Below are 26,625 nucleotides of genomic sequence, written 5' to 3'. Positions count from 1 at the left end.
ATGGAGAGAAATCCGTTCAGGATGCATCAGGATGTCTTCAGTTCAGGACCGGAACGTTTTTTGGCCGGAGAAAATACCGCAGCATGCTGCGCTTTTTGCTCCGGCCAAAAATCCTGAACACTTGCTGCAAGGCCGGATCCGGAATTAATGCGCATTGAAAGGCATTGATCCGGATCCGGCCTTAAGCTAAACGTCGTTTCGGCGCATTGCCGGATCCGACGTTTAGCTTTTTCTGAGTGGTTACCATGGCTGCCGGGACGCTAAAGTCCTGTTTGCCATGGTAAAGTGTAGTGGGGAGCGGGGGAGCAGTATAATTACCATCCGTGCGGCTCCCGGGGCGCTTGAGAGTGACGTCATTCTGGAGCGCCCCGGGAGCCGCACGGACTGTAAGTATACTGCTCCCCCACTCCTACTATGGCAACCAGGACTTTAATAGCGTCCTGGCTGCCATAGTAACACTGAAAGCATTTTGAAGACGGATCCGTCTTCAAATGCTTTCAGTTCACTTGCGTTTTTCCGGATCCGGCGTGTAATTCTGGCAAATGGAGTACACGCCGGATCCGGACAACGCAAGTGTGAAAGAGGCCTTAATTAGATTTACTGTAATTAGTAATAATAATCATTCTCATCACAAATAATGGTTTCGTATCTAGCCCTCCCTCTCTTTAAAGTGCGTATTATACATTACTATGAAAAGGGTCATCAGGGTTTGATATCAATGTTTTGTACCATTCAATCATTGACAGTAGGCTTCTCCTTACTTTTCAAAAAGAGGTTCTGAAGCAGCAGTAGTGGGTATTATAAGAAAAACTGTGCCCCAGACTATAAATGATAAAGGATATTAGATGTCATTTCAAAACGCCATGATCTATATGAAGGTCTGTTGCTTCATCCTTTTAAACGGCCTTTGAACTATTTGCTGACTTACAGGAGTGGATACATAATGCTGCATATTTTATTGGGCTGCATAACCACATTTTTATAACTTTTTCTTATATAGTGTGGTCAAGTTTTTCCGCAGTAAGTTAATGCTGCACAATTAGGAAATTGTCCACTTTTGGGCAATTCAGTTTGGCGTAGTAATATGCCACATATACATAGTCCACAGTTCCATAGATTTATAGGTTAATTTTTTATTTGCTGATAACGTTAAGGATAACTGGTGTTTGTACTTCCATACAACTTTGCATAATTCAGTAGTTCAAGTGAATATAAGAAACTTTGTAATATCTACTATCAGACTGTTACAATATCTGTTAACATTTCCTTTGTATGCCATGTGGGCTGGTTGCCGGGCACCGTGTGATGTGCATCTAGGGCCATATGTCGGGCCATATTCACACGTCTCGTGTGTACTGTCTGTGGAGACTTGTGGTGCAAACATGTTTATTGTGTATGTCTCTCCTCTGTTCTGTTCAGCAAGGCAGGGGTTAATTTCACTTGCTTTCTGTGCTCTATGTGCCTTGTAGGGGTTACACCTCGGTCTGTTCATGTGCACCTGTTTAACTAATTAGCTTTTTTAATCTGCTATATTTAGTTCCTGTTAGTTCTGTGTCAGTATTGGATTTCTCTCTTGAGTGCTATCACCTGCCTAGGTTTTGCATTTATGCAGCCATGTCATTCTTGTCTGTTGTACCATGTTTTTTCGTGATCCGTTTGATATCTGTCTTTGTTCTTGTCTGAGTAATTGCCCTAGTCTGTATGACGTTTCAGTCTGTCTGAATGTCCTAGTCCATGTTCTGCCTTGTCTTCTGTGTCTGAACTGTGTCTAGGTTCTGAGCTGTGCCGCGCTCAACTGCATCTGAGTCTATCCAATTCTGCCTTCGGTAAGAGGGTTTCTGGGTTTTCCAGAGGACGTCGGGAGTTGAGTACTGTTAAATGTCAGTTCCCTGTGTGCCCCTGGTTCCGTGTGGGCTGGTCGGCCGTATACTGGTTGGTGTGAGCCATTTGTCTCCTAGTGCTTGTTGTCTGTGCCTGGGTTCTGAATAATGCCATGTCTGTGCTTCTGGTGCTTGCACCAGTGTTTCTGAATCTGAGGGTCAGCTGCCAAGTACACCGGGACCATCCCAGGAGGTAGCAGTCTGGTCACTAACCCTCAGCAAAGTCTACATCCCTATATAGGGGTTAAAGGGTTAATACCGGGGAGGCACCAGAATAATGGCATTAGGTTTGGCCCAACGTCAAATCAGGTACTTGGCACAGTGGTTCCACAACCATTGTCCGTACACTTTATACGTGTCACAGATAATAATGCATTTTTACTAGCGTTTTTTCAAGCATTATCTCCTGAGCGCGCCCAAGCTGGGCTGCAGCTCTCTTAAGCTGCTCCACATCTTGTCTCAGAATTTTGATCATTCAAATACATTTGAGCGCAGACAGGACCCAAAATACAGAGGAATCCTATTCATCATCTCTCTAGCAACAACTACAGTCCATCAGAAATTGTGGATGGCTGAGATTTAAACTGGATTAAAATTGGACATGGACTGATCATCCCTAGCCTGCTAGGAGCTGACCTCAGACCTTGAAATTCTTCAACTTTCTTCAACCTGCAGCTCCTGGTCCTTTCTGTAAGCGGAAACAGAAAAAACATATTGTGTGCCTTTCGTGTTACATGACTGTCTCTCTTTCTACATCTATTCTTTAATTTTTAAATTTAAAAACAAGGAACTGTTTTAAACAACTTTGGAGCATCTCCCTGTCCCTGAGAATTGCAGCTTGCAAAGACCCCTTTGATCTCAGCAGGACGCCTATCAGCTGTCCAAATGTCAGCACTCAAATACACATCTGAAATGCTTATCAGTATTAGAACTTCTTTGACAAAGGAACTTCTACAAATTGACCCAGTTATATTTATCCCATTAAAATCCCTTGGGATTCTAAAGAAATCAAGAAGAGGAAAGAGAGGAAAACAAGCAGGCACTCATAATGGTGTTACAAAGACAAAGCAATCTTCATATATCATCAAAACAACATCAATTACAGCTATATCAGTAAAGGACCCAGACCTCTCTAACACTCCAGAATGCAGGCCCCAGCCAGCTAGGAACACAGGCATCAAAGTTAAGGCAAACTACATTAAAGCAGTACTCTGCAATGCCAGATCTATTAACAACAAAACAGCAGTTATTCACGACCTAAAAGAAGCCTCAGATCTAGCTTTAATTACGCAGACGTGGCTGGATCAGAATTCGGTACCCACTCTGGAAACTGCTGTGCCAGCCAACTACTCAGTGTTACACTGCGAGAGGCAAGACCGCAAGGGAGGAGGAGTAGCTCTGTGTTTCAAATCCAGTTTGAACATTAAATCTCTCGCAGTAACCCCAACCCACTCTTTTGAATGTCTGGCAGTCCAACTTTCAGCGGAGAAAAACATAAACATACTGCTTGTCTACTGCCCCCCTAGTGATGGCTCAGCCTTCCTTAAGGAATTAGCAGAACTTGTATCTTGCATAACACTGAAACACCCTAGGTCAGTGATGGTGAACCTTTTAAAGACCGAGTGCCCAAACTGCAACCTAAACCCACTTATTTATCACAAAGTGCCAACACGGCAATTTAACCTGAATACCAATATAGTATATCTTCCATGTACGTTATCATTTAGCTATAATAACTGCTACATTCAGTGCTCTGACTGTGCCGTTCATAGCGCGCCCTTTGCTGATGAATGGCAGGAAAAGTCTAAGGCTTATTGGTACACCATAGACTTTTTCCAGAGTGCCCACAGAGAGGGCTCCGAGTGCCGCCTCTGGCACCCGTGCCATAGGTTCGCCATCACTGCCCTAGGTAGATAATTCTAGGAGACTTTAATCCATGGGTGGTTACACATTACTCTCAGTTAGGAAGAGAGCTACTTCTTTCTATGAATGAACTGGGCTTCTCTCAAGCCATCAACCTCCCAACCGACAAAAAAGGCCACACTCTGGACCTCATATTCCATTCAGAACTTTTAATATCCAATGTGGAAATTGATCCAGTAGTTTGGTCAGACCACTATACAATCCACTTCTCCCTTACAGCACCAGCCAAATAAACACCAAGTAAAATAACTAATAAAATACCGTTCCTTGAAAGGTCTGTCACCCCAACACCTTCAGAACACCCTCAATCTTGATGAATTGACAGATCACAACTTAGGCCTTGAATCCATGGTCCTCAAATATAACCACTATGTCTCGGCTACTTTTGACTCCATAGCTCCCTTACGCATTAAACATTCAGCACCATTAAATTTCGCTCGCTGGTTTGACAACTCTGTAAAGGAACTGAAGAAGGAGGGGAGCAGACTGGAACGAAAATGGCGCAAACATCAGTCCTCCAAAGACAAACATTCCCTAATTGAGTACCTGAAAGAGTATCAAGCACTGATCAACAAGAAAAAGTCCTTATTCCTGTCTCAGGAGATTGCAAATGCAGCCAACAGACCTGCCCAGCTTTTCCGCACAGTCAACAACCTCTGCAACCCATTGTGCCAGAAATCCAGCATCCGACCTTCACAAGACCTGTGTGAGAAATTTGCCCACTTCTTCTCAGACAAAGTCTCCTCCATACGATCTGTCATTCAATTCACATCAACGGAAACCAAAGCAGAGCCATATAATGGATGCAAAAATAGCCCACTGCCATGGTCTGATTTCAAGGTAATTACTGAATAATATATCCTAGATATCCTATTAAACCTTCGCCAAACTACTTGCGAACTAGACCATGGCCCAACTAAGTTCATGTTGAAATGCCCTGAGCTATTTAGACCAGCATTCCACAAAAAATCAACTGTTCCTTGGGGGGCGTGGCCAGCCATGGAAGAGTGAGGACGTGCTCTCTGTGAGCTCCGCCACATTCCTGCTGAAATCCGCAGCCATCCTGATGGGGAAATCTGTTAAAAAGGGTAGAGCCCGTCCATCGGCTCCCCTGGCTTCTTCCCAAGGAGACCTACCTCTTCTTTTTGCCAGGCAATCGGCCGCCCTGTCTCCAGCCTGCCAAGACCGCCGCATGGGCCTACAAGATGGCGCCGCCGCGCCGCTGCTTCACTCACCGCCTGTGCGCCCGGACGCCCTGGAGAGCCCGACTCGGTCCTCATGCCGCCAGCGATCCTCCTCGGTGCCTCCACTCCCTCTCTCTTCGCCGGCAACAGGTAACGGTGGGTCTCGGAGCTCGTCTCCCCGCCCGCCTATGCTGACCCAGGCGCCCTCCCCACTCGCCGCCCTGGGACCCTGGATCGGGGACCCCCACCGGAAGCTCAGGCCCGGCTGCAGGGCCGCAAACGCAGCCGTCGACCCACCTGTTAATGCCTCCTAATGAGGACCTGGTCCTGCACACAGCTGCCTCCAAATGTGGACTAGGCCTGAGGCCTACAGCCCCTTCTTTCTGGCCGAATGAGCCTCTGTTAGGCCCTATTGAGCCCACTCACGGTGGGACGGGCCCTGTGCCATCTTGCTTGCCAGCAGCCACAACTCCTCCTGTGATGGGGCTACTTAATGGGCTGACACCTCCATTGCCCTCCACTCCCTTCGCCCCGGAGGCCACTCACCGGGGGGTCACGGATCCATTCCGCATCCCCTCTCGCTCCCCAGTGAACTCCTTAGCCGCTTCACCACACTGGTCCTCTGGATCATCATGGGACAGTCCGCGCCAACACCACCTGGGAGCGCAGGCGACCGCAATCAGTCCCTCGGCCAGTGCTCGGCCCGCTTCTCACGCTGCATCCCCTGCCCCTTTAGGCGTGCAACTGTCGTCAGCAGCGACCATGCATAGTGAGGAAACCAGACCTCCATCGCTGGCGGACTTGCGTACTCTTATTAGCACGTTACCCTCTAAGGAGGATTTATCAACATTTGCTACTAACATACTGCAAGAATGCCGTCAAGAATTCTCTCAGGTCCGCTCTGATATGAAAGTACTGGACTCTAAAATCGACTCCACGGTCCGTGACCATGAGGCCCTATCAGCCACAGTGTCCTCTCTCCAAGAAGCGGTCAATTCCCATAGCAAGCAACTCAGCGCGCTTCATTACCACCTAGATGATATTGAGAATCGCAACCGACGCAATAATGTGCGGATCCGTGGCCTCTCTGAATCTGTCACGACACCTGACCTCATGCCCACTGTGGTCGGACTGTTCAATAAAATCCTGGGACGACCGCCGGGCACTCACATTGAAATTGATCGAGTACACAGAGCTCTCAGACCTCCCAATCCAGATAGCTCTAAGCCAAGAGACGTTATCTGCAGAGTTCACTTTTATGCTCTTAAAGATCGGATCTTGAACTACGCACGTCAGTTGTCGCCTTTGTCCTATGAGGGATCCTCCCTGCAACTGTTACAGGACCTCTCTCGCCATACCCTTGCACAGAGGGCTGCGCTCCGACCCTTACTGGATCTCCTGAGGGAGCGTGAAATTCCCTACAGATGGGGCTATCCATTTGCCCTTTTTGCTGGTCCCAGGAAACAAGCGGTGGTTCTACATGGCCCGGAGGACTTGCCGGACTTTCTGCTGGCTCTGGACTTGCCGCCTGTCAATATTGGGCCTTGGCCCACCATACTGAATCCTAAACCTGCCCAACTGGGTCGTCCCCGTTCACCTGAATCCAACAGATCTGGTCTGCCCATAGCAGCTACGCTGCCTCCTCCTGGGCAAAGAAGACGGCGCCCCATGAATCGTCGCCGAAGATCCTCAGCTGATTGGGACACTTGAATGCCCTTTGGAGCCCTGTATTTGCTTTCCATTGGCACTGATAATAATGCTTAACCTTGTTTCCTCCCCCTGTTTTAGGAATTATAGTTCTAGTGTTTTGCAGGTGGGCCGTCATTGAGGACATCACACTGGTCGGGCCGTCTGATTGACTGTCCTTAGGCGGCTTTTGTTACGTTCCTGGTCTTGGACATTTTTGTTCCACGCTTAGCCATGCTTGCTTCTCTCTTCTGGACCCCGTCTGGATGGCGGGACTTATTATTGGTTCATTGATCTTTTTATGTCAGGAAATGTGGCTGGTTTGCTCTTCCTAAGCTGTCACCCTTCCCACGTAGTTTGAGGCACCCTCTGGGGAATCTTAGCTCCCTAGCGACTGCCTCCTTTGGTCTCTTGGACCCTGATAGTTGACTTCTTTTTTCTTTCCCTGTTGTTTGTTGATTCTTCTTCCCCTCCTTGTCCTTCTCCCTAGTGTTCTTTCCTGGTGTGTTCCCCTCCCTCCTGTCACAGGTATGACGTCGCTCAAGCTGGCATCGTTCAATGTGAAGGGCTTCAACTCCCCAGAAAAGAGATCCCAGGTGCTCTACCATTTCCACCGACGAAGGGCCCAGATCGTGTGTTTCCAAGAGACCCACTTCAAGCACGGTAAGGCTCCTGCCATTCGTAATAAATATTACACCTCCTGGCACTTTGCTGACAATCCAGATACTAAGTCAAAAGGTGTCGCCATAGCGATACATAAATCTCTCCCTCACCAGGTATTGGGCTGTGTAATCGACCCCGGAGCTCGTTATATTATCCTCACGCTTCTGATGGGAGGGCGGGAATTCACTATTATTAATGCCTATGCCCCAAACCAAAACCAGGTTGCATTCCTAATTGACTTAATTGACAGGGCTTTGCCCCTAATTCGCGGAACGGTCATTTTTAGCGGGGATTTTAATCTCACTTTTGACCCCACGCTTGATAACTCCTCGGGACGGGCAACCCTTTCCTATACGGCTATTAAAAAAGTGAAAAGAGCATTGTTGCAGCTACAATTACTCGACCCGTGGCGTTTGCAACATCCCTCGGACAAAGACTACACATTTTTCTCGGCTCCGCACTCTTCTTATAGTAGAATCGACCACATTCTAATCCAGCAACCCGCCCTGTCATGGTTGGACTCCACATCCATTGGCAACATTTTGTGGTCTGACCATGCCCCGGTGTATTGCTCCCTCACCCTTCCGTTCTTAACTAAAAGTGAATGGACATGGCGACTAAATGAGTCTCTCCTCCTCGACACTGTATGCACACAGGATCTCTCTGACACTGTTGCTAATTTTCTGTCCGATCATGCCTCGGACCCCACGTCCCTCCCTATGCAGTGGGAGGCCCTCAAATGTGTTCTTAGGGGGACTTTCATTAAACATGGCTCTCGCCTTAAAAAAGAAAAAGCTGCCTCTCTTAGAGCCGCCTTGCAGAAAGTGGCTTCCTTGGAACTGGCCCACAAGCGTGCCCTCTCTCTACCGGTGCTCAGAGACCTCCATAATGCACGAATGGACGCGCGTTTGTTACTGGACTCTTCCTACAAACGAATAGTTCAGAAATGTCGTAGTAAGTTCTACGAATATGGTAATAAGTGTGGCCGCTTGTTGGCTAGGGCGCTTAGGGGTCATATTGCTGCCTCTCATATTCCAGCGGTCAAAAACTCCCGGGATCAGTTATTGCACACGACGGAGGAGATTGCCTCGTCCTTTCAGTCCTTTTATACTGACTTGTACAATCTTCCGGACCTTTCTGCTAGGGAATCCGACGGCTCACCCTACCCGTTGAGCGACTGCCCTAAATTGTCCACCGAACAAGCTACTACCTTGGAGACACCTTTTTCGGAAGGGGAATTGAAGGAAGTGATCGCTTCTCTTCCGGGTGGTAAGAGCCCGGGCCCCGATGGGTTCACCGCTGGCTTCTTTAAATCTTTCTCCACCATTCTTGCTCCCTTTTTGGTGAAGGTCTTCAATGCGGTATCTCCCCAGGTCCCCTTTCCTCCCCAATCCACTGTGGCCCACATCGCGGTTATCCCCAAGCCCGACAAAGACCCCCATGTGTGTGCTAGTTACCGTCCCATATCTTTGTTAAATGTAGATTTGAAAATATACGCCAAATTATTAGCTAATAGACTAAACGCTTTCTTGCCCTCCCTAATACACAATGACCAGGTGGGTTTTGTCCCGAGAAGGGAGGCTCGCGACAACACTCTCCGGACCTTAGATATTATACACCATGCAAAAGTCTCCAACACCCCTCTTATGATTTTGTCCCTAGATGCGGAAAAAGCCTTCGATCGCATATCTTGGCATTCCCTTCGATCTGTTCTGTCTAAACTGGGTCTGGGCCAAAACTTTCTAGGGAAAATACTTAGTCTTTATCACCAGCCCTCGGCCAGAATTAGAATCAATGGCACCCTTTCTCCGCCTTTTCTCATCCGCAACGGCACGCGCCAGGGATGTCCCCTGTCTCCTCTTCTATACGTTCTTGTTATGGAGCACCTCCTCTCCGCGATTCGTGCTAACCCGGACATCTCAGGGGTCACGATTGGCGATGTGGAACACAAGTGTGCGGCCTTTGCGGATGACCTTTTGCTGTATGTCACCAATCCCCATGTCGCTCTCCCGTCCCTCTTGCGAGAGATTGCACTCTTCGGTAAATGGACAAATTTCAAGATCAACATGTCCAAGTCGGAGGCGCTGAATGTATCCTTACCTCAAACACAAGCCTCATCGCTTAAAACTACGTTCCCATTCAAGTGGCCAATCGGCGGGGATTAAATACCTTGGAGTTAAAATCTCGGCGGAGCTGCCCGCCCTTTTTAAGTTGAACTTTGCCCCACTTCTGCGAAGTTTTCAGAAGGATCTAGATGCTTGGCACCGCCGAGACTTTTCTTGGTTCGGCAGGGTCAGCATTTTGAAAATGAACCTGCTCCCCAAGCTGCTCTACCTCTTGCAAACCATACCCATCCGATTACCGCTCAATTTCTGGTCACAACTCAGACGCTGTTTCACGCGTTTTGTGTGGGCCCCAGGTAGGCCGCGGATTAAATGGGAGGTTCTGACCCGGTCTAAAGAACTTGGGGGTGTTGGTTTGCCAGATTGTAAGCTGTATCACTTCTCCGCGGTATACGCCAGACTTTTGGATATGCTGCGTTTAGATTCCGGTAAAATGTGGGTCCATATTGCACGCTCCTCTTCCTCATGTGCGCTCACGGTCCTTCCCTGGTTAGCTGGCAAACCGGGTTTTAAAATCCCCCCGTTGTCCTTCACAGCCCATCATACCCTTGCGTCAATTGCATCCATTAATCGGCGTACACTCCTCATTGATGCGTCTGGCCCCCTAACGCCGATTACTGATAATCCGGCATTTCGCCCCGGACTGTCCTCGAAACCCTTCCTTACTGGTACTAAATTGCGCCCCCTCCGGTTTTGCGACGTCCTCACCACCACGGGATTGAAACACTTAAACCAATTGATGGAGCCCTCTCTAGTGCGCCCTAGGCATAACTTTGAGTATGTCCAACTCCAACATTTTTACTCCTCTATACGTGCCACTCACACCTTACGCAGGAGCCTTACGGTGTTTGAACAAATGTGTCTTGCCCCCTCAGCTGTTTTCAGAGATATTTCCACAATATACAACTTGCTTGCTCTCCAGACCTCTGACCAGCTTCCCTCCTTCTGCCATGCCTGGAATCGTGACCTGGGGAGTGACCTCACCCCATCTCAATGGAAACGGGCTTTTCTTCTTTCCCATAAAGCGGTAATTTCCACTAAGGCGCAGGAGACGAACTATAAAGTCCTCTCTAGGTGGTATAGAGTGCCGTCTGTGCTCCACAGATGGTTTCCATCGGTTTCGGACCGTTGCTGGAGGTGCGGTACTGACGAAGGCACCCTGTTACACGTTTGGTGGCATTGCACCGTCCTGCGGCCTTACTGGAATTTTGTGCATCGCATTGTGCGGGCAGTGACGGGAATACCCATTCCCAACGCTCCTGAAGCACTCTTGCTGTTTATTTTTGATCTAACTATCCCTGCTTTCAAGGTTTCGCTCCTTAAGTATATGTTACAGGCCGCAAAAACGGTCGTCCCTCGCCACTGGAAATCACCTACGCCTCCCTCCCCGGAGGAATGGTTTGAAGAAATTGCCCTACATCAGCGGATGGAGGATCTCATCTGCGTTTCTCCTCAGGACACCTCTCGATTTGTCCAAACCTGGGGCCCTTGGGAAACTTTCCGTGGATCAGATGAGTTTCGTAATGCCCGTCTATAGTCCTGTACTCCCCTATCCTCCCCTTCCCCTGTACCCCTCCTCTTTGTCCGTGATCTGCTGTTATGTCCCCCCCCCCCCTTTGTCTGTCTCTCTATTTCTATTTTTCCTATGTACATGTTTTGCTAGGCTTAGATTCTTATAGCCTTTTTTGCTTTATGTAAACACTGTATTCCTCTTACTCATATGTTGCCATATGTTTTTGCTGCCTTTACGTGTGGAAAGCTGTACCTTCTAACCTCCTTTGTCTGGAGATTACTCTTTAATGTATCTGGCATTGCATGTCATCACAAAATGTTACCTCGCATTTTCATATGCTTATTTGAAAAACTCAATAAATTCTTGAATGAGAAAAAAATCAACTGTTCCTTACAAGAAGGCAGGTTTCCCACCTGTCTGAAAGAATATTCAGACCACTACTCAAGAAACCATCCTTAGACCCAAATGCTCTAAACAGCTACAGACCTGTCTCCAACCTCCCTTTTCTGGGGAAAGTTATTGAAAAGGCTGTCTATCTCCAACTTGAAGCCAGGCTCTCAAGGAACAGCATCCTTGACCCTCTTCAATCTGGCTTCAGAAAACACCACAGCTGTGAAACAGCCATCATCCAGATCTGCAATGATCTGCTCATGGCAAGAGACAGAAGTCAATGTTCCATCCTGATTTTGTTCGACAGCAATGCGCCTCACAGACCTGTCACTTACCAGTAGGAGGAGCTCCGGGCCGGACACAGACATCGCAGCAGCCAGCAGGTAAGTATGATGCTTCTACTATTGCTAAGTAACCATGGCAACCAGGACTGCAGTAGCGTCCTGGTTGCCATGGTTACCGATCAGAGCCCCAGCGATTAAACTGGGACTCCGATCGGAACTCCGCTGCCACCAATGATCGGGGGGGGGGGGGGGGGGAGAAGGGAGGCCGCACACTGCCACCAATGTTATCAATGCAATAGAGGGAGGGAGGGGGGGCCGGGGGAGGCCGCACACTGCCACCAATGTTATTAATGCAATAGAGGGAGGGAGGGGGGCCGGGGGAGGCCGCACACTGCCACCAATGTTATTAATGCAATAGAGGGAGGGGGGGCCGGGGAAGTCCGCACACTGTGCCAACAACGTATTAATACAATAGAGGGAGGAAGGGGGGGTGGGGGGGCGCACACTGTGCCACCAATGTTATTATTACAATAGAGGGAGGGAGAGGGGGCCGCACTGGCCACCAATGAAATTTAAACTGGGGAGGGAGGGGGGTCTGCCCCCTGCTGCCTGGCAGCCCCGATCTCTTACTAGGGGCTATGATACGCACAATTAACTCCTTCAGGTGCGGCACCTGAGGGGTTAATTGTGCTGATCACGGCCCCCTGTAAGAGATCGGGTGCTGCCAGGCAGCAGGGGGCAGTCATGTACACAGTTTGTAGTATATTCTAACAAGAAGCGTCCCCATCACCATGGGAACGCCTCTGTGTTAGAATATACTGTCGGATATGAGTTTTCACGATATAACTCATATCCGACAGTATATTCTAACATAGAGGCGTTCCCAGTTAAAATATACCATCGGATTGGAGAAAACTCCGATCTGATGGTATAAAAGAGACTCCAGACTTTACATTGAAAGTCAATGGGGACGGATCCGTTTGCAATTGCACCATATTGTGTCAACGTCAAACAGATCCGTCCCCATTGACTTGCATTGTAATTCAGGACGGATCCGTTTGGATCCGCACGGCCAGGCGGACACCAAAAAACTTTTTTTTAATGTCCGTGGATCCTCCAAAAATCAAGGAAGACCCATGGACGAAAAAACGGTCACGGATCACAGACCTACAGGCCCCGTTGTTGCGGGCCGTAAAAAAAAACGGTTGTGTGCATGAGGCCTAAGGAACATTGCAAAAATGAAACACCTCATACCTCCAGCAGATCTCCCAAACTTTATTCATACCTTCATCACATCTTGGACTACTGCAATGTTCTCTATACAGGCCTTCCAAACAAAGACCTGCATCGCCTGCAATTAGTACAGAATGCCGCTGCAAGGCTGTTAACAAGCCAACCCCGCCATTGCCACATAATACCAGCTCACTACACTGGCTACCGAAAAAATTGAGAATTCTGTTTAAGATCGGGTAATTGACATTCAAATCCTTGCACAATCAAGGCCCTGGAAACCTGAAGGACTTGTTGCAACGGCATCACACCCCCCACAATCTTAGATCAAAAGGATCTAATAACTTGATCACCCCCAGCGTCCACCTCAAAACCTTTGGCGACAGAGCCTTCTGTCATGCCGCCCCTACACTTTGGAACTCCCTGACACACCAAATTAGGACATCCCCATCCCTTGAAGCATTTAAGTCCAAACTGAAAGCCACCTGTTTAGTCTGGCATTTATGAACACCTGACAATTTCCTCTGTAACACAGTCCAGCCTGCAACCCTGTATTGATCTGAGACATATCTATGCCCTTTGACTTCTATGGGAGAAAAGCGCTTTACAAATGTTATTGTTTTTGTTAATTGTCTTCCTCCTTCATTCAAAATGAACTTATCTCTGAAATTTATGAAAATCCACCTTGTGAGACCAAGACAGGCCGTCTGCTCACTGAAGACTCAGATTACATGGAGAGGAAGGGGGGTGTATGAGGGAGGAAGTACAGAGAGACCAGACAGCACAGGTGTCACACTTGTGACAGTTGTTAGAAGGTCTGAAAGACTGACTGCCATTAGTAATCTGACAGCCTCTTTTGGTTTCACTTTGTCTATGTGTGTTGCTGGCATGTCCACACCTCCTGTTCAGTTGTGGATCATGTGACCTTTACCTCTCCCTATTTAGTCTGACTTTACCCATCACTCCTTGCTCTGGATAGCTTCATTTGGTTTTAGAAGACCTGGAGTGTGGTTCTTGTTGAAGTCCTGTTCATCCATCATCCTCAGAAGTTAAGTGTTCCGCTTGTTGTGTTTTGTACCCCTCCCCCCCCCCTTGGTTGTTTACTAGGCCTCAGCGAGACGCTGGTTCCTTCACCAGAGAGGGAACGGGTTGTCTCTGTCCTGTCATTACCTGTAGGGCATCCAAGGGTCACCAGGGTTTTCCAGGTTCCTGTCTATGGGCATCTCTACCATCGAGAGTTGCCCATACAGATAGGAGTTAGGGCCAGGAGCAGGGTTTCATAGGTGGTGACCCTTTTCCTTCCTTAGCGGTGAGGCCCAGTGTCTTTCCTCATCCTTCTTGTTTTCTTTTGGTGTTCTCCCCTACTACATTCGTGACAACAGGCACAACTAAGCAGATTCAGCAGCTAATCGTCTCCCCAACTGTTTTATTCACTTCTAAACTGGTCAGTACTTCTCTAAGATGTCCTATATGGTGCCTCTGAGTGATTGAGAGACAGGAAGCAGAATCTGCTGTCTCTAGACATCATTGCAGCTCAGAGACAAGATAAAGATGCAGCCTGCAAAAGAGAAAGCTGCTAAAAATGCCAGATATAAGCCATATCATGGGCAGATATAGTGCTATCTCTCAGGTACACCCACATGGCAGCTGTTTCTGAAAAATTATCTGAAAGTTTAGGTATGCTTTAATGTATTGTCTACTCATTGAGGTCTGCAAACCACTGATCCACAAAATATGGATATTTTCCATGTGCAATCCACATTTTTCTCGCTCCCATCACTAGAAATGATTATTCTCATCCGCAATACGGCCAAGAATAGGAGATGTTCTATAATTTGTGGAATGGACATACAGATGCAGACAGCACAAAGACCCACAGAAATGAATAGATCCATGTGCAATCCGGACATGGATGCAAAATACGGTTCTGTGCAATCATTGTGAATAGTAGCTTGCTCACAACTTAATTAGCTATTTAACCCCTTTCCGACCTATGACGTGTATAATCGTCATGGAGCACTGCTACTTGGCGCTCCATGACGAGTATTCACGTCATGGCATTAAACTGTCACCATGTCTGCAGACATGGTGACAGCGCTGAGACCCCGGCTGTTCTACACAGCCAGGGATCTCAGCTTACGGCCGGGGACCAATGAGGGCGGGTCCCGGGTCAACGATCGCTCTGATTGGCTAGTCTGTACAGACTAGCCAATCAGAGGATTCTAATGCCGGCTGAAAGGTTCTGATGCCTACAGTCCATGACTGTGGGCATCAGAACCTTGTTATATATATAAATAATGTTATTTAACCCCCCTCTCCCCCGCAGCTCCTGATCTGTACCCCTAATTTCAGGATGGCCGAGTGGGCACGCGATCCCCCGCCCCCACTCCTCCATTTCAGGATGGCCGGAGCGGTTAGCAGAGTATCAGCATACAGGATACAGTGTCAGCATACAGGTCCATAGGGACCACTGTATAGTAAGGGTTAACAGGGAGGGAGCTCCCTCCCTCTCCTATGGGTCCACTGCTGTGCCGTTGCAGTGACCCCAAGCTTGACGGGTTCACAAAGGGAGGGGACTCTCTCCCTCCCCATCGGGAGCTGCACTGCTGTGGCAGCGGTCCCGATGTTTACCATGGCAACCGGACGCCTTCACAGGCTTCCGGCTTGCCATGGTATAGCTGTCTGATCAGCCTCCTGCTAAAGGCAGGAGGCTGATCAAGCTGTGTAAAGTCAAAATACACGACAGTACACTGTATAGTGTACTGCAATGTATTATAGAGGCATCAGACCCACGGGATCGGCAAGAACCATTCAACTACCTCCTGCCTCATCAGGAACATTTACATGTTCGGCTATTACTTGGTCATCATTTACCATATACTTTTATATGTGTTTACATAGCATTCTGGGTAAAAAAAAAAGTAAAGTGGAAAAAAAATTAAAGACTTTTTTTATTTCCTCTTATAGCTGCACATTAATAATTGATTAAACATTTAAATAAATATACTACACATGTTTGATATCACCACGTTCGTAATGGCCTGATCTATGAAAGGATCATGTTACTTTCCTCGCACAATGAACGCCATAAAAAAAAAAAGAAAACTATGGAATTAAAATTTTGCCCACCTCACTTCACCAAAAAAGGTATTAAAAGTGACCAAAAAGCTGTATGTACCCCCACATGGTACCAATCAAACCATCACCTCATCCCGCAAAAAACAAGCCCCTACATGAGACAATAGCGCCAAACATAAAAACAATATGGCTTTTAGAAAATGGAGACACAAAAACATGTTTTAAAAAAATAAAATTCTGTTATTGTGTTAAAGTGAAATAAACGAAAAAAAGTATACATATTAGGTATCTACGCGTCTGTAACAACAGCTCTATAAAATATCACATGACCTAACCCCTCAGATGAACACTGTGAAAATAAAAAATAAAAAGTGTGGCAAAAAAGCCATTCTTTGTCACCTTACATCACAAAAAGTGTAATTCCAAGCGATCAAAAAGTCATAAGCACCCCAAAATCGTACTAATCAAACCGTCATCTCATCCCATAAAAAATTAGACCCTCACTAAGACAATCGCCCAAAAATAAAAAAAACTACGGCTATGGAGACACTAAAAAATCTTTTTTTTCAAAAGTGCTTTATTATGTAAAACTGAAGCAAACAACCAAAAGAATCATATTTGGTATTGTCACATCTGTAACAACCTGCTCTATAAAAATACCACATGATCTAACCTGTCAGATGAACACTGTACATAACAAATAATAAAAACAGTGCCAAAACAGCTATTGTTTGTTACCTTGCCTCACAAAAAGTGTAATATAGAGCAACCAAAAATCATATGTACCCGAAAATAGTACCAACAAAACTGCCACCTTATCCCGTAGTTTGCAAAATGGGGTCTTTTTTGGGAGTTTCTACTCTAGGGGTGCATCAGGGGATCTTCAAATGTGACATGGCAGCTTAAAATTATCCCATTGAAATCTGCCTTCCAAAAACCATATGGCGTTCCTTTCCTTCTGCACCCTGCCATGTGTCCGTACAGCAGTTTACGACCACATATGGGGTGTTTCTGTAAACTACAGAATCAGGGCAATAAATATTGAGTTTTGTTTGGCTATTAACCCTTGTTTGTTACTGGAAAAAATTGATTAAAATGGAAAATCTGCTAAAAAAGTGAAATTCTAAAATTTCATCTCCATTTTCCTTTAATTCTTGTGGAACTCCTAAAGGTTAACAAGTTTGTAAAATCAGTTTTGAATACCTTGAGGGGTGTAGTTTCTAAAATGGGGTCATTTTTGGGTGGTTTCTATTATGTAAGTATATTATGTATTACGTATATATGTAAGTCATAAAGTGACTTCAGACCTGAATTGGTCCTTAAAAAGTGGGTTTTGAAAATTCTCTGAAAAATTTCAAGATTTGCTTCTAAACTTCTAAGCCTTCTAACGTCCCCAAAAAATAAAATTGCATTCACAAAATGATCCAAACATGAAGTAGACATATGGGGAATGTAAATGAATAACTATTTTTGGAGTTATTACTATCTATTATAAAAGTAGAGAAATGTTTCCAATTGTTTGACTCTTTCTTTTAGCACTGTCGTGAAGTACAATATGTGACAAGAAAACAATCTCAGAATGGCCTGGATAAGTAAAAGATTTTTAAAGTTATTACCACATAAAGTGATACATGTCAGATTTGCTAAAAATGGCCTGGTCCTTAAGGAGAAAAACTGCAGGGTCCAGAAGGGGTTAATATCACCCAATTTGGAGGGATTTATTAAATATCTAATAGGTGTCCAACTGTGATCAATACTGCTTGAGGTGTCCATTCACCACTCAACTACCTCCTGCCTCATCAGGAACATTTACATGTTCGGTTTACTTGGGCATAATTTACCATATACTTTTATACGTGTTTACATAGCATTCTGCTGAACTATATATGTCTATTATAATTATTGGATAAATCAGATTCTTAGGTAGCCTTTTAAGTTGACCTGTAGAGGACTTATCTAGGCTTCAGGGCAAAGTACGTTTATACCTTTGATAACTTGGTGATGTCATTATTTGGGGATTCATAGTAATGATTTACTCAGATGATAAAGTTTATAGATTATGACTAGAAAGTACAGAGTTTTATATTGAAGGCGTATTTGGATTGTTTTCAATTGCAGGGCTATTAAAGGGAACCTAACATCAGCTTTCTGGGAGTCCATCTAACTGGACAGGATGGTCGGACATTTAAAGAGCCTTGTAACCGTGCATCTGTTACTTTCTGTAGATTTAAATTTGATTGGAAAGATAACTTTATACAAGAACATGATGCATGCAAATGCAATACCTGAAGTCATGTGGGCAGTGCAGAAGTCATCTCTGTAGACACACTTACTACTCGCTCATTGACATCCCCCTTAGCTCTGGTGTCGGTGCAAGAGACTCTAAAATGCTGCACATACAGTGTTGGACTGGGGTACCTAGGGCCCACCAGTAACATTTATAGTGGGGGCCCGCCGTACGGATACATTCAAATATAATAAATAATCTAACATGTTTTTATATGCTAAAAAATGTTTTTTATATGAACATAGTCTGTTGAGGTTCTGTACATGGAATATATGTATGTAGTGCAGTAGGCTACTTTCACACTAGCGGCAGGGCGGATACTACAGGCTGTTCACCCGGTCAGATCCGTCCTGCTGCTATTTTGCCGTGCCGCCGGACCGCCGCTCTGTCCCCATTGACTATAATGGGGACGGGGCGGAGCTCCGGCGCAGCACGGCAGTTCGCGGTGAGAGGCCGCCGGACTAAAAAGTCGGACTTGCATTACTTTTAGTCCGGCGGCATTTCCCAGTGCACTGCCATGCTGCAGCGGAGCTCCACTCCTGCCGCTAGTGTGAAAGTACCCTTAGTCTACTGTGTTATGTGCCACTTGTGCAGGGGGTGGTAGACTAGGGGCCCACCTTGCTCAGGGGCCCACCGGGGGATTCACCTGTACCCCTGTGGGCCAGTCTGAGCCTGCGCACATACACTATAATACCCCTTCCTGTATCTGGGGGAAAGCTGCCACAGCAATCTGCTGTTTTGGAGGCAGCAATGGCAGGCATTAGTGGATTATAATATGAACAATGTGATAGACAGTGCAGTTTAAGTGGCACAAAACTGCTTTGTTCAGTGATCCTGGTCAAAACTGTGTGCAAGACCATATGTGTGCAGCCAGGTCCTATTAATATTGAAGAACCTGCACAGATATGGTTAGATGACCAAACGTGCGCAGATCCTGAAGTCAGAAGCACAGCAGTAAGGAGGCTCTTATAGAAAGAGAATGTGAGTTCCTGTGTAGGGGCATGGGGTCTGCAGTCACGTCTGTATTGTTTAGGGGTTCTATATTTTAGTGGCCTGGTCTAGGTTTCCGAGTCTTGTCTGAAGTCTGTATTTAGGGGTCTGGTCTAGGGTCTGGATTTAGTTAGTGGGTCTGGTTGGGTGTAAGAGCTGAGAAGCTTTTTTCTGCCATATAGTGGTTCTTAGACTATAGTGCAGGAGGACCGAAAGGTCATTTGAAATTGGTCCTCTCTACTGAGGATCAAAAGTGCATTATTTGAATATATTGTTTTTTTTTTTTTGCTGGTCAAAAATTCTGATACCTGAGACCTAAAGACTATCACATAAAATATACCTGTTTTTGCATGTATCCGATAGAGTGCTGTGCTTTCTTCAACATTTAGTTGGGAATATGTTCTGGGATCTGCATTTGTGTAGGGGGTCTGGTCTGGTGTGGGTCTGTATTTACTGTATTTAGGGGGTCTGGTCTGAAGTCTGTATTTATTAAGGCATCTGAGCAGGGGTCTGTTCTGGGTTCTGTACCTTTTAATGGGTCTGGGGGTCTGTAGTTATTTAGCAGGTTTGGTTTAGGGTCTCATTATTCCAGGATCTGGACTAGGTTCTTTGTGTTACAATAAGGTTAGTGATGGATGCAGAAGCAATGGGTCAAAGATAACTCTGCATTAAACACTGTAGTCAGCAGGAGAAGTTGTCATGTTGGTCTGGACTGGATGGAGAGGAAATCAAAAGAGATTGTCTACAATCAGAAAAGGTGTAACCTGCTAGTCACTAGACTGATAGATGAGCTGTCAACTCTGCTGACATGTCTGTTGTGGTAAACTCTTACATTCCACATAAAATCTCTGTGGTGGACGAGGCCTATCTGACAATTGGGAGCTACCATTCCCCTTGTCAATAGGATAGCACAGAAAGGTTATGTTGACTAATGACAAGGTGTGTCAGACTGGCCATGATGAAAAGGGTGTCAAGTTTAAGGAACGGCAGCGGGCTTATAGGTTATCCAACCCCTACAATGACCCACCGAAGACTGGGTACCTCATATTGATTATACTTACTCCGCTCCATCCACTATACACAATGGATGGAGTGTAGTTCTGGTGTTCTAGTACTGGTTCTGGTTACTTTGTCAGGAAGCACTTTTCTTTGTAGGTAGTGGGTGCAATGACAGGGAGCAGCGACTGCGCCGCCCCTCCCATCATTGTACTCCTCAGATGCCGCGTTCATAGCTGATCGCGGCATCTGACATTGATATCACAGCGTATCATAATTTATTTAAATAAATCATACTTACCTCATTCATTTGATTGCGAAGAGCCGGCCGCTGCCATCTTGATTAAAGGTCTATTGCAAAATCTCCCACGGCCCTTGATGATGTCATCAAGTCGGCCGGCGTGGTGACTTCATACGTCACCCGCGCACAAGGATTTCGTGCAAGATATTCAATCAAGATGGCGGTTGCCGGCTCTTCGCGCTCAAACGGGTGAGGTAGTATGATTTTTTTTTTTTTTACCACCATACAAGGAAAATCGATTCGCTACCACAAAGCACGAGGCAATTCAGCTTCACGGCAAATTTCATTTTCCCTGAAATTTTGATTGAATTCCACTTTGTGAAGTTCGCTTCGCTCAACACTTGATGGCACATCCTGAGGATAAGTCATCAGTATGAAAGGACCAGAAAATCCCATTAATGTGCTGCACATGTATGAATCAGACATCATATAATAATACTATCCAAGAGTGCTAGCCTCAGACCTCATTCGCACTGCTGCATCCGTTTTACAGTCCGCAAACACCGGATCTGAAAAATGCAGATACCAGTCGTATGCATTTCGCACTTTCCGCGAGCCCCAATGTCGAAATTTTATTTACTTATTTTTGTCTGCAAAACGGACAAGAATAGGACATAGGTATAATTTGAAGCACTGCCGGACGGCTCTGGACAGCACACTGATGTCATGTGGACATGCTGTCCACATTTTTGCGGACCTATAGAAATGAATGGGTCCACATGTGATCCACAAAAAAAGCCGATAGGATGGGGCCAACGACCAAAAAATACCGTCGTCTGCATGAGGTCTAAAGGTGAAGTGGATTACACATTGTCTAAAAGTAATTTTTCTAGATACATGTATCACTGAACATAAATAACATACATTGTATACTGTAAATACTGAAATAAACTTGGCATAAAAAAAGTACAATCACTGCTTACTAGACGTTTACATACCATGTTCTGGGCATTCTCATCACTGATATTTGTATTGTATTCCCATTGTGCTAAAGCATATTGATGATATAGTGTTTCTGCTTCATTTTGAAACTGCTTTAAAAATGCATCAGCATCACTGGTTACGTTTTGGGCTGAGGGGCTAATGAGGGTCACTGTGCAGAGGAGCCAGAGGAACCCCGACATCCTTCTTCTTGAGTTGAGATTCCCCTCTACTGGTTCAAGCTCCTTTCGCTCAGTAGGGAAAATCAGTCTCTGTCTTCAGCCTTTGCACCATGCTGCTAAAGGTTTCCTAGGGCAATTCAGGAAGTGTCAGGATACAACGCTTTATTACTCTGATACTGATCACTGTATTTGTTATCATTGGCTGGTGGTAAAGCAGGACAGAATATTGTATTTTAGAAGGAGAGACCTATTGACGAAATAAAGGGAGGCTGCTTTGTGTTTGCCTGTAGACGTTGCTCTTTATAGCAGTTAACTATTAAATAGAAACATTTTGTGGAAAGTTGACAGCAAAAAAAGCCAAAGAATTAACTAAAATCTCTTGTTTACTCTGCTGCACGATGAATCAGGTACTCACTTCTATCCAAAATGCCAAAGTAATCAGACATTGTCAATGTATTGGCCCCAGGTTATTTCTCTAAAGATTGTAGTTTCCAGAAAGATCAGCGAACATATTTCGGATGTGAATCAGTCACTGAGTGTAATCTGTCCTCATACAGCATTGCTTTGGCAGCTATACGCTGGGCCAAAAGTATGCAAGATATAAAATGTCAGGGTCACAGAACCTCCCCTCTTCCGCCCCCGCTCCAGGCTTAATGTTATCCAGTAATCCAACTTTTTCCTAAGGATAAGAAGATTTGAGAATACAAAAAAAAAAGTGCTACTTATTCTAGTTTACGATATTTATATGCCAAATGTCTCCTATTAAATAATGTCACAGCCTGTAGAGATGTTAAAATGAGGCTGCGTTCACAACTGCACAACTGCAGCAAGGCAAAATGACTTAAGTAGTGCTGTACCTAAGAAAGTATTATTCGCTCAATCAAAACTAGCCTTCGATCGCCCACTCCTGCGATTTATTTTTTTATTTTTTGTTATTTTTGTTATTTTTTTACATTTCCTTCCCTTCCCCCTTTTACCCATGGACCTTACCCATTATTGTTCATAACTGTTTATGATATTGAAATGTAACGTTATGTTTTATAGATTTGTACAGCTATATATTATTGCACTCTGTTACGGCACTTGGATACCTTGCTGTATGAATATCCAAATGTAACACTAAGTACCCAATTGTTATAATGAACGATCTAACAACTCGTTGACTTGGTGTAATGTCTAAGATGGAAGAAAACAATAAAAATAATTTTACGACGACAACTGCAACAAGCTGATTGGACTGCTTGACCCAGCACAAATCGACTGTCGGCTGGACCAAAATCCGCCCTTTTTTAATTGTTTGCGTACTTTTATTTTTATTTTGGGAAAGGGAGGTGATTTTAATTTTTCATATATATTTTTTTAATATTTTTAAAATCATTTTTTTTTTACAGTTTTTTTATACTGTAGTTCTCATAGGGAGCTATAACAATAACAATCAATCATCAGATTGCTATTGTCATAGATTCCAATGCATTAGCACTGGAGTCTATCAGGATTTTACTATGTTCCTATGTTTCTAATGTGTGGCAGCCTTGTAATATTGGGGAATACAGAGGCGGTCACACACACACTCAGAAAAGTGGAAACAAAATATTCAAAACATCTCGGTTTATTCAGTATTGGGTATGAACGCCAGGCACAGAAACACACGCACTTATATGGTTGTCTGAGGAATGTCCTGCCACACTGCACACAAATCATTAAGATCAGCTGCCAGCATCTCTCTTTGCAATTGCCGCCCTATGACGTCCCAGATGTGCTCTATGGGAGACAAGTCAGAGACGCTGCAAGCCATGGTAGCACATTTAGGCCATGCAGCCTGCTCACAGTAGCACAAGCAACATATGGCCTGGCATTGTTCTGTTAAGAAACTGTTTCTAGGACACTTTGGAGAATTGCCGTACCACTGGTTCCAGGCTCAAATCAATGTAATGCAGAGCACCTCTATTCCAGCCTCCATTTCTGTCTTACTGTGCACCATGATAGCCTCTGAGAGCAGTGGCGGTCAATTGAACACCTATAGCTGGACATCTGGCTTGTAGCCTAATGTCATGCAAATATACCTTGATCCGATTGTTGAGGCTTCATGTGGCCAAAAAAACTTTGCTTTCAATCTGGAATTTATGCCCCTACCACATGCCACAGATGTAGCTAGGTGCTTGAAGATTGACTCTTTGCAGATCTTAACGACCACCTCCTACTTACCCATTTCCATAACCTTACAGCTTGTCCTTCTTGGTGTTGCAATTTCAATGTTGAGGAGTGTCATAGAGACATATAAAAATTTTGAACGGTGCTGAAACCCTCACTGATCCCTAAATGAAGAAAGAAAAGCACTTGCATATGGATGTCTCGCTTCTCATAGAAGAGGACAGCCCCGACACCGGCACTACCAACGATAAAAGTTTCAGTCAGTACCAGAATCTATATAGTGGACAGAACCCGAACAGAAGTTTGGAAGTGAATAGGAGCTACAGTATTGGATGGAGCCTTCTGTCCACTGGATAGTTACGGCACTGGCAGGTGGCTGAAAACCGCTGATCTTGAGGGTGTTGGACCCCCATAGATTGGATATTGATGACCTATCCTGATGATAGGTCATGAATATCTAAGGTCCCAAAAAATACCTTTAAGACAGATGTGAACAGAGCCTAACTACAGATGAATAACAGACATGGAGAAAGGTGTAGTATGAGTATGCTTTAAGTATATATGTATGCAGTTGACTTTCTGATCATGGTTTCAATGGCAGTATTTCTAAAAACTGCACAGTTTTTGAACTGTTTGTGAACTGCTGTGGTGAAAGTGTATAGTGAATGGACAAATGGCACCATTGCAAATAAATTATATGGAAACTGAAGAGAACCACGTGCCATTGATGTAGGAGGTAAACATCAGCTACGAAGTTGCGCAAGGGTGGACCAACATGCTACAGTGGAGCAGTTCACCCCAAGATAAACCAAGGGGCTACCAGAAATGTCTAAAGCAACAGTTCACTGAACCCTACTGCCTATGGCGTCCGAAGCAGATGAATGGTCACTGCACCTTAGCTTCAAAGTTGCATTGGGAGGAAAAGGCCTACATTTTTTTGTATGTCCCATACTAAAGAAAAATGCTGCATGTAAATGTGGTTAACGAGCTCCGATCCACATGCTATCATCAATCGGCGCTTGTTACTGAGCAGAATATATGTCTGCTTAAAAGACCCTGAGTTATGTTCACTCTTCTACATCTTCAACATTGTACCTCAATTTAGAGATGATTTCTTGTCTTAAACTGGAACATTACATTAGACTTGTCAAGCTTACTTACCCTTTCTTCTCTGTAATGTACAATGGACTTTAAACATTGCAGCCTGCATATTTCTGTTAGGAAGTTTAATGATGAGCTGTATTCTGAAAGAAAATGTTTATCTTATCTTATAAACTTATCCAATGTAGTGTTGAGCGAGCATGCTCGGCACATGGCGGTACTTGGCCGACTATCTCATGTGCTTGAGCGCTATGCTCGGGTCTCCTCCCCGCACATTTTGCGGATGCTATGAAGCCAATAAACGTGCAGGTAAGTACTATTCTCACTTTAATGCCAGTAGTAATGTTGGCTACTGGCATTACAGTGATTGGCTGGCCGGAACACGTAATCGGGTGCTATATAGGACCCGATGACCCATGTTTGGCTTATTTGTAGTCAGGGAGAGCTGCGCTTCGGAAGGGACAGAGAGTGTAGGGAGTCTGATCGCAATCAATTTAGTAGAAAAACGTTTCAAAGACCCAAAAGTCCTTTAAGGACTATTGTGTGTGGTGGCAGGTTTGGCAGTATTTTATAGCTACGTACAATTTATTTTTTTCCATCATTTTTAATACTTTTTCTATAGAGGGTGTCTGCAGTGACTAGTGACATCTATGCAATACCTTCTGTGTGTCAGGGCCAGAGATTGGAGAAATATAAGTGAAAATTACTATATTTTTTCCATCATGATCAATACTTTTTATATAGAGGGTGTCTGCAGTGACTTGTGACATCTGTTCACTCTTCTACATCTTCAACAGTGTACCTCAATTTAGAGATAATTTCTTGTCTTAAAGTGGAACTTACATTAGACTTGTCAAGCTATTACCCTTTCTTCTCTGTAATGTACAATGGACTTTAAACATTGCAGCCTGCATATCTCTGTTAGGAAGTTTAATGATGACCTGTATTCTGAATGTATCTTATCTATAAACTTATCCAATATAGTCAGGGGCGGACTGGGCCGGGGGGCGAGGGGGGGCAATTGCCCCCCGGCCTCCCTGGCTTGCTGTCCTGGCCGGCCGGGCCGGAATAAACTGCCTCTTTAAGCCAGGGAGACGGGGAGCAGGGGAGGCGTGTTGCCGGCAGCCTATCAGACAGGCCGCCGGACCGGCGCAGGCGGCGCGATGACGTCATCGGCGCGATGACGTCATCGCGCCACCTGCGCCGGTCCTGCGGCCTGACTGAGCCGCTGCGCTGCCGTAAAGTGATTACATCTGTGCTGGCTGGAGGCGGGACCGGAGTATTCCAGAGAAGCAGGGAGGTAAGTATAAGTCTGACTGACATTATATTTTTTTTTCTTTATTTCTGTCCCTATCTGGCTACTGGGCTGGCACTTTATGAGGGGGGTGGGGGGCAGGGGGGCACAATCTGGCTACTCCTGGCACATTATAGGGGGCCTCCCCTATCTGGCTACTGGGCTGGCACTTTATGAGGGGTCAGGGGGGCACTATCTGGCTACTCCTGGCACATTATAGGGGGGCCCCCTATCTGGCTACTGGGCTGGCACTTTATGTGGGGGGCAGGGGGCCCCTATCTGGCTACTCCTGGCACATTATAGGGGGCCCCCTATATGGCTACTCCTGGCATTATAGGGGGGCCCCCTATCTGGCTACTCCTGGCACATTATAGGGGGCCCCTATCTGGCTACTCCTGGCACATTAGTGGGGGGGCCCTATCTGGCTACTGGCACATTAGTGGGGCCT

General features: G+C 45.6%; 1 protein-coding gene and 1 long non-coding RNA gene across 2 annotated transcripts in view; one reads left to right on the top strand and one right to left on the bottom strand.

The window, feature by feature from the left end:
* The window catches only part of LOC122927935 (angiotensin-converting enzyme 2-like), a 75,670-nt gene extending 53,982 nt beyond the window's left edge, over positions 1-21,688 (bottom strand). The window contains exon 1 of the mRNA XM_044280281.1: positions 21,467-21,688. Within this exon, the coding sequence (XP_044136216.1) occupies positions 21,467-21,652 (186 nt within the window). The 5' untranslated portion in view covers positions 21,653-21,688. The remainder of the gene's footprint in view (positions 1-21,466) is intronic.
* The window catches only part of LOC122927936, a 248,526-nt gene that overhangs the window by 139,531 nt on the left and 82,370 nt on the right, over positions 1-26,625 (top strand). The window lies entirely within an intron of this gene.

This window comes from Bufo gargarizans, chromosome 2 (assembly GCF_014858855.1).
Source record: "Bufo gargarizans isolate SCDJY-AF-19 chromosome 2, ASM1485885v1, whole genome shotgun sequence".
Taxonomy (NCBI): Eukaryota; Metazoa; Chordata; class Amphibia; order Anura; family Bufonidae; genus Bufo; species Bufo gargarizans.
The sequence above is the reverse complement of the archived record's forward strand: the minus strand, read 5'-3'. Positions and strand labels throughout refer to the sequence as shown.